The sequence below is a fragment of the Phyllostomus hastatus genome, unplaced genomic scaffold, assembly GCF_019186645.2.
Source record: "Phyllostomus hastatus isolate PE091 unplaced genomic scaffold, TTU_PhHast_1.1 phas_contig_34, whole genome shotgun sequence".
NCBI classification, from domain to species: domain Eukaryota; kingdom Metazoa; phylum Chordata; class Mammalia; order Chiroptera; family Phyllostomidae; genus Phyllostomus; species Phyllostomus hastatus.
Window position 1 is genome coordinate 44,629,950 of NW_025333857.1, and position 14,392 is coordinate 44,644,341.

A 14,392-nucleotide genomic window follows, 5' to 3' on the forward strand; every position below is an offset into this window, starting at 1 on the left:
CAGCCCTGCACCGCAGACCCTCCCCGGGCACGGAAGCGGACCCAGCCTCCCTGCTCAGCCCGTCTGGGCGGCTCTCTCTGAGCACCCGGACTGGACCCTGGGCAGCCTCGCCCGCGCGGTGGCTCCCTCGGGGTCTGCCCGCCTCGCGCCCCCACGCGTCCTTCTTTGTTTCCGAGCTTGCTGTGCAAGTGATGTAACGAGGCGGACAGGCTGGCACGCCGCTTCCCCTCTTCCCCAGACTAAGTCCTTTCTCCCTCCGGCACTCGGCGATCGCGCGCACGGAGCCGCGGCTGAGCTTCCAGAGCCTGGGACCGCGACGGCGCTGTCGGGAGAGACGCGTTCCCACGTCCCACCTCCTAGACGCTGAGCCCGTAGGAAAAGTCAGGCTTTCCTCCCAGAAACAAGGGGGAGAGTCGAGGGGACAGCTGCTGTGGAGGTGTCCAGGGAGACTCAGACTGGCTTCTTTCCCTGCCCCCAGGCGACGGGAGGAAACCTCAGGTACTGCTTCAGGGACCCCCGCCGGCGGACGTTTAGATAAGAGACAGAGGTTAAAACAGTAAAGAGACAGACGGACAGACAGACAGACAAAGAGCAACAGAAACAGGGGGAGAGACAGAGAAAGAGGGGCAGAGACCAAGAATATCAAACAAGATTAAGAGACAAGAGTAAGAGAGTCAGAGTTGGTGGGTGGGAAATTGACTTGGATTTTTTTTTTTTAACCCACTGCGGTTTCTCTGACAGAAGACGGTAAAGCTAAAGCTTGTCCCTGGCCAGCAAGAAGCTCCCAACCTGGATGGAATAAAAGATGCGGCCTGATGACATTAACCCGAGGACTGGGCTGGTCGTGGCCCTGGTCAGTGTCTTCCTGGTCTTTGGCTTCATGTTCACTGTCTCTGGGATGAAAGGAGAGACCCTGGGAAACATACCCCTCCTGGCCATCGGGCCAGCCATCTGCCTACCAGGTATTGCGGCCATTGCCCTGGCCAGGAAAACTGAGGGGTGCACCAAGTGGCCTGAAAACGAGCTACTGTGGGTCCGAAAGTTGCCTTGCTTCCGGAAACCCAAGGACAAGGAGGTGGTGGAACTGCTGAGGACCCCTTCGGACCTGGAGTCAGGCAAGGGAAGCTCAGATGAGCTGGCCAAGAAGGCGGGCTTCAGGGGGAGGCCTCCCCTGCAGCCGCAGGCTGAGGTCAGCTCCATCACTACCCCCACCCCCACGGAAGAAGGAGAATGCCAGAGCCTGGTCCAGAGTGGGCATCACGAGGAGACATCCAGACACCTGGATGGCTACTGTCCCTCAGGCAGTTCCCTAGCCTACAGTGCCTTGGATGCCAAGCGCTCAGCCTGGGACAGGTCAGAGTGCCCCGAGCCCGAGGACAGCATCTACTTTGTGCCCCAGGACAGTATCATCGTTTGCTCCTACAAGCAGAACAGTCCCTATGACAGATACTGTTGTTACATCAATCAGAGCCAAGGCAGGTGGGACCACGAGACGATAGTCTAAGCTTTGCATACAAGAGTCACTGTGTTGATAGAAACATGACTACACTCAGCTCCCGGTGGAAGGAAATGGCCCTGCTCCGACAGCCTTCACACTGTTAGAAACCGACCTGGTATGTGATGGATGTGCGAACCTCTGGTGCCTGAGAGCCATGTAAATAGCTGTGTTGGGGACACATTGCAGGGAAGGGTGATGAGTGTTAAGGACACTGGAAGAGGCAGTGGGTAGGAGAGGAAGCAGTATTAACTGCTTTTTAACAATTTAAACTATGTTGGATGTTTTGTAAATAACCCAAAAAGTGCCCCTCAGTACCTGCCGAAAGCAAGGTAAATCTTGAGTGGGCTGCAGAAACCAGGCATGAAATGATGCTTTTGGGCTATCCACAGGGACACTGAGCTGCTTTAGGTCTGAAGAAATGGAAAGAAAAGAAAAATGTAATGCTTTGTTATAAGAAATGATTTTTATCTGTTGCAAGCTTTTCACACTTAGTGTTTGCTGGAAGAACACAAGTCAGGAGAGAATAGCTACATCCCTCCTTAGGCAGGATGGCTTCTGGAGAAAGGGAACTTAAAGACAGTTGAATTATGTAATTGAGTTTGATATTATCCTCTGACAAGATCAGAAATTTAAAATAAAGTAAAATAAATGTGACCAGCTATGTGAAAAACTAACGTTTTTAGATGGCTATGTTACTTATGAAGCTCTTCACTTAAAGTGATTTACTGGGTCTTTATCTGAAGTGTTTTCTAACATGTACTATCATTCATGTATAATTTTTTCATCAGGTGCAAAATGACTTGATGTAATATTTTCATAGATTAGAATTTGTTTTCACCAAATCGCAATGGATTTTACATATGTATACAAGTGTCTTTAATATTTTTGGGAGACATGTACTGGTAATTACTATTCCTATATGCCTTTTAATATCTGAAGACTATGAAGACAATACCTTAGTCTTGAACTTTATGCAAAATTTACATGAAATGCAATGATTAAACTTCTGGAAATGCCAGAAATGTCATTATTTGTACATTTGTTCAGTATTCCCAAAGACTGTAAATGCCAATGAAATGAGAGTTAATCTACCAGATTTAACTAAAGCCCAGTTTTTATTAAGTTCATCTGATCAGTGAACTTTACATGGCAAAGACCTGCTCTATTTCATGTTTAATTTTTTGCTGCTGAAGGAAAAGATTACAATGGGACTCTAAAATGTATTTCTTCTTCCACTTATTTAACTGTAATAGACAAGAGGTCAATCACCAAGAACACTGCTGGATCCCTGTTGAAGAGAAATATTGAATTACACATAGAAATGGTATATATTTCATCCCAAAGATCAGAATAATTTTGCATCCTTCAAAGAATGATGACTTATTTTTAATGATCAGATAGTCTCAGCCACTTTTTCCCAAAAGTGGAATTGAGGACACAAATTTGGGGTATACCTCTTTTGTGTATTTCAAGTTCAACTCAGTAGTTCTCTAAGGAAAGCAATTATTCTTATTTTAAGAATTATGCCCTTAAAATGATAATTTCCTATTCAAATATGTCAAAAGCATGTAATTGTTTTTTAGTAGAGCTTAAATGTCATAAAATGAGATTTGCAATCCTGGGCAAATTTTATCTTCTCACATCTCAGCTCCCTGAAAAGGGAAGAGTGGAACTGATTTATACTAGATTATCTCTTCATCCATTCCCAATCCAAATATTCTGTGGCATTTTGTCAAGGGCACTTTATATATTGCCAGGAAATGAGTTACAGCAAAATGCAGGCCAAAGTTACGCAATTCATGGTAACAATTATGTGACATGGATTGAATTCTTGCTACTACTAAAAAGAATTTTGTAGATGTATGAGAGCAGATGTGTTTTATTACCAAATATTTTTTTATTCAGCTAAATACATTTCTGGGAATAAAATGAAGATATGCAGAGTAAAATATTTTTGAGGAGAATTTTTTAGATATTGGAGTCCCAGATAACCTAATGCATACCCTTACATCATATGTAATTTACTCTGAACTTGGCGTGAAGGGAAAATAATTCCTGGAATCACAATACCTCTTGATCATTCTAATGCATTTTGAAAGAGGGGGATCATATTTTTATGAAGGTGAAAATTATTAGATACTCTTAGGAATAAGAACTTCCCCTAATTCATTTGCCACTGTGGACAGCTTTAGAGGTGAGGAGATAAGCAAGGCTTCAGAAGGAAATGTTCAGAGGCTCAGCAAATCTTATACAGGGCTTGAAAAGAGATGCTTCTACTGTCAGCTGTAGTTTGGGGTTTGGAAAAGTTACTTTCTGATTTCCTGAAACCAGCTCAAGTTCCTTCATATCACACACACACACACACACTTCAATTTCCAAATCCAAAGTCATCTACTAGTCTAAAGATATCAGGTGTTTTATCGCATTTTCAAGTTCTATTTCAGAAGAAACTTATTTCAAGTTTCTTCTTCGCTTCACCTATTTAAGATACTTAAAGGCAGCTAAATATGTGTTTGAAGGAATTTTCTGCAGTGCTAAAGTAATGGTTTGTAAATGCTGTGCTGGGAGGCTTACCTTTGACCAGGAAGAATAAAATGTGTGATTGTGTGTGTGAATTTTTCTTAACATCTTACACTAAACAACCCTCTCCTAACATGGCTCAAGCTAGCCTCATGCCCCAAATCAACACTTGTGAAGTACCGTTCAGGGTAAAATCGTCATTCTTTTGAACAGAGGTGGAATGAGAAGGAAAACAAGGAGAGAAAGTGCCTCAGCCAGTTAGAGAACAGAGTAGCTCACTCACAGTTCCAGCAAATTGTTAATATTAACATAATAGACATGATAATTGCTTCTGATATCCTGTAAGAGCTTTCAGACAGACACAAATTTATGTTGGCATTAGTTATTTTTTTATTTGCTGTTAATTCAAATAGTCATTTCAACTTAATATTAAATAGGTATTTTATTTTTGAAATTTCCTCTGTTGGATTCCTCCTGTTCAATATTGTTGTTGATTATGCATATGGGTTTTTTTTTTCTAAACTGTTTCTTGATGCTGAAGTGTGAATTCAGCCAAGATACCCAAGCTGGAGCATATTTAGACAACTGTTTCAAGACTTAGTTTCTATTGCAGTTATCATATTAAACAAAATCCAGATATGGTTAAGTTCAGGCCTTCTTCCAAACCCTACTAACCAGCTCCTTTGAAAATGCTTTCAACACTATGGATCTTAATGTCCATTGAGTGAACAATTGTGGGAAGAAAGGTTTGTTCTTTTAAATGTTTTCCCTTTTGTAATATCCAATGTGTATTTTTTTTATTAATATCTCCCCTCTACACTTACAGCATCATTTATTTGGTAACTTCACTGTCACTTTTCTTTTATAACATTAAAAAATATTTTCGAAAATCTGAGGTCCTGCTACCCTAACAGAACTATCGAATTTCCATTTTAGCATATTATCTCCTAGGCCTCCTCCATGTGCATACAGACCTTATATACTATAATCATGAGTTTTTCTTTAATTATTAATTATACTCTAAGTATGTTTTCATGTTTCTATTCAGTGTCCCTAATTATCATTTAACAATTGTGCAATGTGTTATTTCGCGATGTACCATAATTTGCTAAGCCATACATTATTACTAGCCAGATACCACGCTTTATGGGGTGGTTTTGTTATTACTATTTTCTGTTGTTGGTAACACAGCTACGTTATTTGCTATCTGTCCAGAGAGGTGCAGACTTACAGTTGAAAACCTGTATTTTTATAGATGATAATTGAGGTAACAGAAATGTGTAAATGGATAAAACATGCAATATTGTTGGTTTTCTCTTCACTCATGTAGATGCAAGACATAAGATAAGAAACAAAATAATGCTTCTTCAAAAAAGTCCCCCATTGGGACCAGAGTCAATATTAAGAGTAAGATGAGACATTTTCCCAGTTAAGATACCATGAGTTTGTATCTCAAAATCAGATTACATTGGTGTCAATCTTCAAGAGCATGATGCTGAACAAGCAAAATGAAAAACAGAGGTAAATTATAATGATTACTTTGTAATATTTGAAAGCAATTTTTAAAAGTATCTCACTATATATTTTCTAATATAGTTAATATATATGTATGTATATTACTACTTATTAGTGACTTACAAATGAACTACACTTTCAGGAATTCAACAGTCTCTACCCACAAGTTTTCTGTTTCAGCTTTTCACTGGAAACATTAAACTGAAGATGGAGATGTGGACCAATGCTCGGTTCAACCAAATGTCTCAATAAAGGAATGAATCCCACTCAGGCTCTTGTCCAGATAATACACAATCCTGCAAACACAGTTAAGTCAGAGATCACATCCTTGACCCATCACTGCCTGTCGCAGGGTCCTCACTCCGTGGACACCCAAAAGAAAGAAGTTTATACATGAATCTGTCCAGATACACAGATAGGTGGGCAGTGCAGTTAATCTCCACACCTTTCCAAGATATTCCTGGACCTGACCCTTGTTAGAGATTCTTTATTTTTTCCCACACTCCTCCTGACCTTATGTTAGAGCTGGTGAACTTCGTATCCTCAGTGACAACACGAGGCTTTGCATGCTTTATAAAAACATGGAGTTACAAAACAGACTGGTTACAAAATAGGATGTAAAGCTATTAAACATCTCTTATGTTATTCTTTAACAAGTCCATCCCTGAAAAGTTAAATATAACAAAATTTTTGCAATTACTCACTTTCTTATTTTTCATGGTAATGAGCTATTCTCTATGAGACAGGTAGCTGTTCAGTCTAAAGCAAGACCACTTTTGTTTAGAAGAATTAGGCTTTTGAAAACCACCTGCCTGTAATTCAACATGAAAATATGAACAATTACCTTCTGTGCAAGTGATGAGACCACCACACCTGCTCAAAAAAGCCCACCTGCCCCTACGCTCTTCCTCCCCACCTCCCGTCCTCTGCAGGAGCTTCTTGGCTATTAGTGATTGTACGCTGCATCTGACCACCCTGCACCTCACCCAACCATTTTCTCTTCCTCAGATGTGTACTGTCTTCACCCCTCTGCTGTTTAATACCCTAGCATTCTTCAAGGGGCAGCTGCCATACCTTCCACAATCTTTTAGATTTTCCCACTCAGAACTAACGTTTCTGTTGCTCGGTGATCAGACAACATCTCCACCCCTACCACTGCATGTGTTAGCTGAGAATGTATCTGTCTTTCCCACTAAAGCATGAGCTCTCTGAGGGAAGGGGCCACATTTTATTCATCATTCCACTCCACCCGCCCTTCCCCACCTGACACCCCCCCAACACACACATACACACACACACACACACACACACACACACACTCACACTCTTCCATGCTCAGTGAAACCACTAAATTGCACCATTTGGGTCATCCTCAAAGCCTACTCGCTTCCCCTTTCCAGGAGGAAAAGAAAACTCTGCCTTGTTGATGTGAATTAAACAAAATCAAATATAGTCAACAACAATGTGGCTTAAAGGAGGCTTCTGTGGTTTAGGACCCTAACTGTTATTTAGCGTATTGTTTCTCTGAGGAAACCACATCTTACATAACAAGGAGAAGAAAGAGATGATCCTTTCCGGGACATTTCCTCTTCTCTCCATGACTAACCTAACTCCATCTCCCTGCTTCCCTCTGTGAGTCAGTGGCCGTACTGCACACATGACAAGAACTGAAGGTTCTCAGAGCACAGAGCACTCGACAACTAAGCTTTTGAATTCCTGACTAAAGAAAATGCAAATCCATACATTTAGGTTAACCCTGTAAGTAGGTCAACAAAATATAATTTACCAGCTTTGACTATCGTCCCTCTATTATGCTTCCACCTGATAGTTCTTAACAGGGCTTTCAAGGCCACCTGGGTATTCTCTGGGGTCAGTTTTCAGGCGCCAAGTGGCTGACTCTTACCCCCCAACCCCCATGGAGCTCTCCTTCTCTTTAAAGACTGTGGGATGCTCAGAGACTATGATTTGTGGTTCAGAGAAGCCCCAGCTTGTCCTGGGACAAGATGATGGCATTGTTCAGCAAGTCCCTTGAGCAGTATTTGAGGCTAGTCTTAACAATTTCCAACCCATATAATTTGTCCTGTGAACTTCCCAAACTATTTGCCTGGGCAGAGGCAGAATTTAATTTGAGGCACTCTTTTTTCTTGACTATGGCAAATATCAGGTTCTCCTTTAACAAAAGCAAGAAGGACCTCCCTGGAGTGTAAGCAGGAAAGGGGGTAGCAAAAGCAGAGGATGTATGGAATTGTCAGCACAAGGAGAAGGGCCACCAACCCCTCACTAGGCCAGTCACTGCTGTGGCATCACCCCCCACCTCTGATCCCCCGACATCACTACTTCTGAACTCTAACTGAGCAGCAAATGCTAGAAAATGGACTAAGAGGTTAAACCCAACAGAAAATGTTTTAAAAATGTAAAGAGTAAAACAAAAATGCTAGAGAATTTTGGTAAATTTTTTAAGTGCTAAGAAATAAATACTCTTAATTTAAGAGTGTTTCCAATAAGGGCAAAATTTAACTAAAAATATCTTGGATAGAGTTAAAAGGAATATAAAATAGTATCCAGTAAATAAGATTGATACATTAGAAAATTTTTCAATAACAGACTAAAAAGTAAAATAAAAGGTAAGAAGTCAAAGAAGGATAAAGTGAATAATATTGTTGTATTCAAAATATAAAGATAGTAAAGTGAAATAAATTTAAATGTATAAATTGAGCCCAGAATTCCCACTGGAAGAAGAATGGATTGTCAGACATGAGCAGAGATACCAAGTTCAGGACTAAGGGCCCAACAACACGTGCTCAGCTGAGGCCAGGACAGACAAAGGACAGGGCTGCGCTCAGGTCCCCTCCCAGGCAGGGTTCTCCCAAAGCAAGTCCTCACCCTTCAAGTCACAAAAATACAGACCCCTGAACTGCTGCTCCCCCACAAGCCTGAGGTCCCCCCAAAGTTCACTCCTCACTCTCCCAGCATTAGAATAGAAGCAACACATCTGGGGGCAATGAGCAATCATGGCCTCATGGAGGTGCCTTGCCAGGTCTCTGTCCTCCTCAATTCCCTTTCCACAAGCCAGCATCCATTCCTTCACTCAACAAGTCCTGGTTAGGGGGTAGGAATGAGTCAAGTGCTGTGCTGGGCCTGGGACATCACAGTGAACAGACAGACCACACTCTTGTTTTCACAGAGCTCACAGCCTAGCAGGGGAGGCTGATGGGTAAACAAGGGTATCAAAGGCTGAGATGAGGATCTTACAGCAGCACTTGACAGGAGCATCTAACCCTCACCTTGTTGGGGAAGGGTGGTGAGCAGGAAAGGTGTCTAAAAGGGTTCTTACCCAATGTCAGTGTGTGGGAGGAATCCCATACAGTTAAGCAATTCTCCAAAACCAGTTAAGTGCCCTACTATTCAACTCAATTCTGACACAGTGTACCCAAAGGTAGTGTCAGACCCCACGAGGTAAGGGCTCAATCTTGAAAGACTGTCCCCCTCACTTCAGATGCTAGTTGCAAACTTAGGTTATCACCTGTGCTTCTGACAGACCGACCAGCTATAGATTGGATGTTCTAATGATCCCCTCTCCTCCTTGGATTCAATTAATTTGCTAGATTGTCTCACAGAACTCAGAAAAACATTGTACTTACTAAATTACTGGTTTATTATAAAAAGATATAACTCAGGAACAGCCACGTGGAAAAGATGCGTAGGGCAAGGTGTGGGAAAGGGGTGTGGAGCTTCCATGCCCTCTCAGAGCGTGCTGCTCTGCCAGAACCTCCACGTGTACACCAACCCGGACACTGTCTGAACCATGTCCTTTTTGGCTTCTAGGGAGGCTTCATTACATAAAAATGACTGATTAAATCATTAGCCATTGGTGACTGAATCTCCAGCCCCTCTCCCCTCCCCAGGGGTAAGGGAGGTGAGGCTGGGAATTCTAACCCTCTAATCACAAGATTGGTTTCCCAGGAAACTATATCCCATTCCTAGGTGACCTAGGGGCTTTCTAAAAATCACCTCGTTAACATACAAAGGATGCTTTAATGATACTCATCATTTAGGAAATTCCAAGGGTTTTAGGAGCACTGTGACAGAAACAAGATAAAGAACAAATACATATTTCTTATTATAAATCACAATATCCCTGTCATAGAGGAAAAGGTCTGATGTAAGACCTAAAGAATATATAGGAGATAGCTGGCTAAAGAGAAGAAAGAGAGTTTTCTGAGCCAAGAAAACAATATATAGAAAGGCCACAAGTGGGGAGAGAGGGAGAACAGTAACATGTTTTTCTGAAGAAATACAAAGATTCACCAGATGGCTGGAAAGGAAGCTGGGTAGGGAAAGTACAGGTCACGGGCTTGGGCCTCTCATCCCTGACATGTAGGCTTTGCTGGTCCAAGAGACTCTGTACTGGACCATCAGAGATGGAAATTTATAGATAATTCCATTGGCCTCTTACTCCACAGAGAAAGAAGGCCTCACCAGCCTGCGTATCTCTAGCACAGTATAAGAAATGAAGATTAGACTCACCTTAACCAGGGTTTTAGGTTCAACTGAATTCTGTTGCAAGAATAATTTGTTCGACCAGCAACTGTTTGGTTTGGTTTTGTTACAAGAGTAAATTCCTTTCCACCTGGGGCAAATGACTAATCAGACTGAGCAGTCCCCTTTCCAAAGAGTTGTTTTGCTGTTGCATGTACTGAAATAACTTGGAGAGCTTAAATGAAAATATCTGATATACCCAGCTTCTGGAAATCACCACCTCTGTGATACTTGTAATTATTCAGGTTGATCCATGACATACAAGAAGGGGACTGAGTGTGCAGCATTCCCATGGGGCTTCCCTTAGGACTAGCATTCAGTGAAAGATGTTTTGTGAAAACTTATCCCTAAATCCCTAAATCTACAAGCACCAATCATGACTAAGAAGCCAAACCTCCAGAAATCAGAAAGAATGAAGAGGCAACGGAAAGAGGGGAAAATTACATAATCTCCAGAATTACTCTCATGTGCTTGGCCCTTGCTATTTACACAAGGGGAGTCTCCCAATAAACTGCTCTTCCCCCAGCAGCGAAAATGTGGGTGATTGGGACAAAGATGTATCTGCCAGACATATTTTGCCTCTAGATTTTAACTTCTCAGTTTCCTGGTTTGCCTCAAAGAGTTGTCAGCTCCTGCCTTCAACTCAGAAATTGAATTGGTCACCAGATACCAAGAAATTGATGAGGAGTCTTTATAGAATTCTAAGAAGCTTTATATGCAGCAGTAATGTGTTACAGACCCAGAAACCCAATGGATATTATAATCTCTGCCTTCCTCAGTCTTACCCCATAAAACCTTGAACCAGCATTCTCAGCCTCACCCAAACCCTGAGCAAGTATCATCAAGGTAGGCCAGTGGTTCTCAAACTCTAACATACATCATGTTAAAACACAGATTGCTGGAGCCCACCACCACAGTTTCTGATTCATTGGAATTTACATTTCTGAGAAATTCTTAGGTGATGCCAAATTAGGTGGTCCTAATTTTTTCCTCACCACTACATGGGCTTTTGGTTGGTTTTACAGCCACAAGCCTGGTGTAGACCTTGGGCCCAGCTATGCCCATGCAGCAGCATTTGGATCTGATGCTTGGTACATAATAGGCACTCAGTAAATAATTTGATTGAATTAATTAGTAATTATTTATCTAACCTCTAAGACTAAGATTCTACTTTGGGAAGTGTGCCCCACCTTCCCTGATGGAACTGGAGCCCAGTCCTTTACCCCAACTTGCTCACTAGGCTCATGAACCCCTCTCTGTCTACAGACATTGCAGGAATCATATGCCCCAAAAGCTAGACCTTTTGAGAAACATGGAAAATATGAAGGAGCCCAAGTGGAGCTCCTGACCTACCTGGTAAAAGACAACTCCATCATGGTCTGGTTTGTCCCAACTATTCCTGGTGACTTCCTCCCCCTGCCAGGCTCCCTGTAGGACCCTGGCTGAAGCTTCCCAACCACACTCAGCTCATGAGTCAGGTAACTGAACCAGGTTCCAATGACAACTTCGAAATAGGAACTTGGACTAGAGACCTTGAAAGCTTTCTCAATCAGCCAGAATAAAAAATGGTTTGCTTTATTATTTTCTTTTGAACTGTTTTAATCATGCCCTGAGTACACAAACCGCAACAGCCAATTTCATTCTTCCCTCCCTGTGACTCATATCTGTGACCTGTGTGCAAGAGAAAATTGTACTATAGCCCTGGGAGAGCACTGTATTCAGGCTTTGCTGGATAACAAGGGGAGTAAATTCCAAGTATTAAGTGGTTTTTCTAAGAAATTCAGAAAGAAAATTAAAATCTGTTGTTTGTCAATATCCCAACACTTTAATATTCTCCACAATCCCACATCACTGAAAAAGTCAAGGCAACCACCTGTATACAGACACCTGATAGAAGAATGACCCATCTGCCACAGCCTTCCCACTCCTTTTCTGTTGCAGCTCCTACCACTGTTTCCCTTGGAAACCAAAGGAGCAGCTGTCTGCAAACACATCTCTCCCTCCTCACTCATCAGTCCCAGGCCAGCAGCCTGTTTTCTACCTCACTGAAAACATTTGATGTTGGTGGATGATGTGCATGTGAGGGAAATGTAAAAACATTACCACACTGGGTCAGACACATTGAGCATGCCATCTAGTATTCTTCTTTGGATGGTTTTGTTTTTTCCTCGTCATTTTATATGATACACCATGAATTTCTTCTGTTTTGTGATGATTTGTGTATACAAATCCTCTCTACTGGATCTTAGGCTATGTGAAGTCTAAGAAAGGTATAGGCCTATGATTGGCACCCCCTGCAGAGTTCTAGCAAAGCCCTTTGCCTGATAAAAGTGAGCTCAATTATGTGATTATTGGTCAAAATGATTTCAACCCATTGATAAAAATGTCTGCATGCATTAGTGGTTTTTTCCCAAATTGATTATTATTATAACAGTTTCTAAATATTTACTTTTTTAAACTCATTCTACTTTTATCAGTTGGCATTCTACTCAAAGAACTTCTCCTTCTACTCCTTTTGTTTGTTCACTTATTCACTTATAAATAAGTATGGACTCATGGATTATTATTTTATGCAATGGGTTAAAACCTATTACTTTCATTTTTTAATGATCATGTTGTCCCAGGTTTGGTCCAGGGAAGCCCCTCAAGCTTTCTCCTGTGACCCTTTGACATGTCTCCATCTTGCTTTATATAGTACTTTTTGTCATGGGATGTTTCCATAATATTAATTACAAATAGAGAAGTACCAGCTTTACAGTGGGTAAATCTAGTAGAAGACAACAGCTTAGACATGTGATCAAAGTTAATATCACCAGTAATGGTGTCTTCTGCTATATAGTGAGAAGGACACGTCACTTGGTTGATATCTCTGCCAAAAAGTGAGTAACTTTGACGTAATCATGAGGAGACATTAGAAAATTTCAATTAGGAGACATTCTACAAAATAAGTGGCCTGTACTCTTCAAAAAAGTTGAAGCCATAAAAGACCAGAAAATGGTCTTTTAAAAAAAATATTGTATTGATTATGTTATTACAGTTGTCCCATTTCACCCCCTTCATTCCCCTCTACCCTGCACACCCTCTCCCACCTACATTCCCCCCTTTAGTTCATGTCCATGAGTCATAAGTTCTTTAGCTTCTACATTTCCCATACTATTCTTGCCCTCCCCTGTCTATTTTCTACCTACCATCCATGCTACTTATTCTCTGTACCTTTTCCCCCTCTCTCCTCCTCCCACTCCCCTGTTGCTAACCCTCCATGTGATCTCCATTTCTGTGATTCTGTTCCTGTTCTAGTTGTTTGCTAAGTTTCTTTGGGGTTTTGTTTTAGGTGTGGTTGTTAATAATTGTGAGTTTGCTGTCCTTTTACTATACATGTTTTATATCTTCTTTTTCTTAGATAAGTCCCTTTAACATTTCATATAATAAGGGCTTGGTGATGATGAACTCCTTTAACTTGACCTTATCTGAGAAACACTTTATCTGACCTTCCATTCTAAATGAAAGCTTTGCTAGATAGACCAATCTGGGATGTAGGTCCTTGTCTTTCATGACTTGGAATACTTCTTTCTAGCCCCTTCTTGCCTGTAAGGCCTCTTGAGAAATCAGCTGACAGTCTGATGGGAACTCCCTTGTAGGTAACTATCTCCTTCTCTCTTGCTGCTTCTAGGATTCTCTCCTTCATTTTTACCTTGGCTAATGTAATTATGATGTGCCTTGGTGTGTTCCTCCTCGGGTCCAACTTCTTTGGGACTCTCTGAGCTTCCTGGACTTCCTGGAAGTCTATTTCCTTAGCCAGAATGGGGAAGTTCTCCTTTATTATTTGTTCAAATAAGTTTTCCACTTGTTGCTCTTCCTCTTCTCCTCTGGTACCCCTATAAGTCAGATGTTGGATCTTTTAAAGGTGTCCTGGAGGTTCCTAAGCCTCTCCTCATTTTTTTGAATTCTTATTTCTTCATTCTTTTCTGGTTGTATGTTTTTTTCTTCCTTCTGGTCCACTCCATTGATGTGAGACCTAGCTTTCATTCCATCACTATTGGTTCCCTGTGCATTTTTCTTCATTTCACTTATTGCAGCCTTCATTTGTTCATCTAATTTATGACCAAAATCAACCAGTTCTGTGAGCATCCTGATCACCAGTGCTTTGAACTGTGCATCTGATAGGTTGGCTATCTCTCGGTTTCTTAAAAGCACTGATTGTGAAGCTTTCAATTCGGTTTGAGCCATCTTTTTCCCCCCTTTGGTCTGGTTGTACCTGTTATGTATGAGAGGTGGAGCCTTAGGTGTTTACCAGGGCAGGGCACCCCAGTCGCTGGGCTG

The 14,392-nt window shown here is 41.6% G+C and overlaps 1 protein-coding gene across 1 annotated transcript; it reads left to right on the top strand.

Moving 5' to 3' along the window:
• Nucleotides 1–209: 209 nt before the first annotated feature.
• On the top strand, nucleotides 210–2,836 carry TMEM215 (transmembrane protein 215). The gene is made up of 2 exons (XM_045840690.1): nucleotides 210–498; nucleotides 742–2,836. Exon 2 carries the CDS (start codon nucleotides 806–808, stop codon nucleotides 1,502–1,504), a length of 699 nt encoding a protein of 232 aa, XP_045696646.1. The 5' UTR covers nucleotides 210–498; nucleotides 742–805; the 3' UTR covers nucleotides 1,505–2,836.
• The last annotated feature ends 11,556 nt before the right edge of the window (nucleotides 2,837–14,392 follow it).

Excerpts from the sequence above, each read along its gene's own strand:
- TMEM215 (XM_045840690.1), top strand. The coding sequence starts at position 806 with ATGCGGCCTGATGACATTAACCCGAGGACTGGGCTGGTCGTGGCCCTG.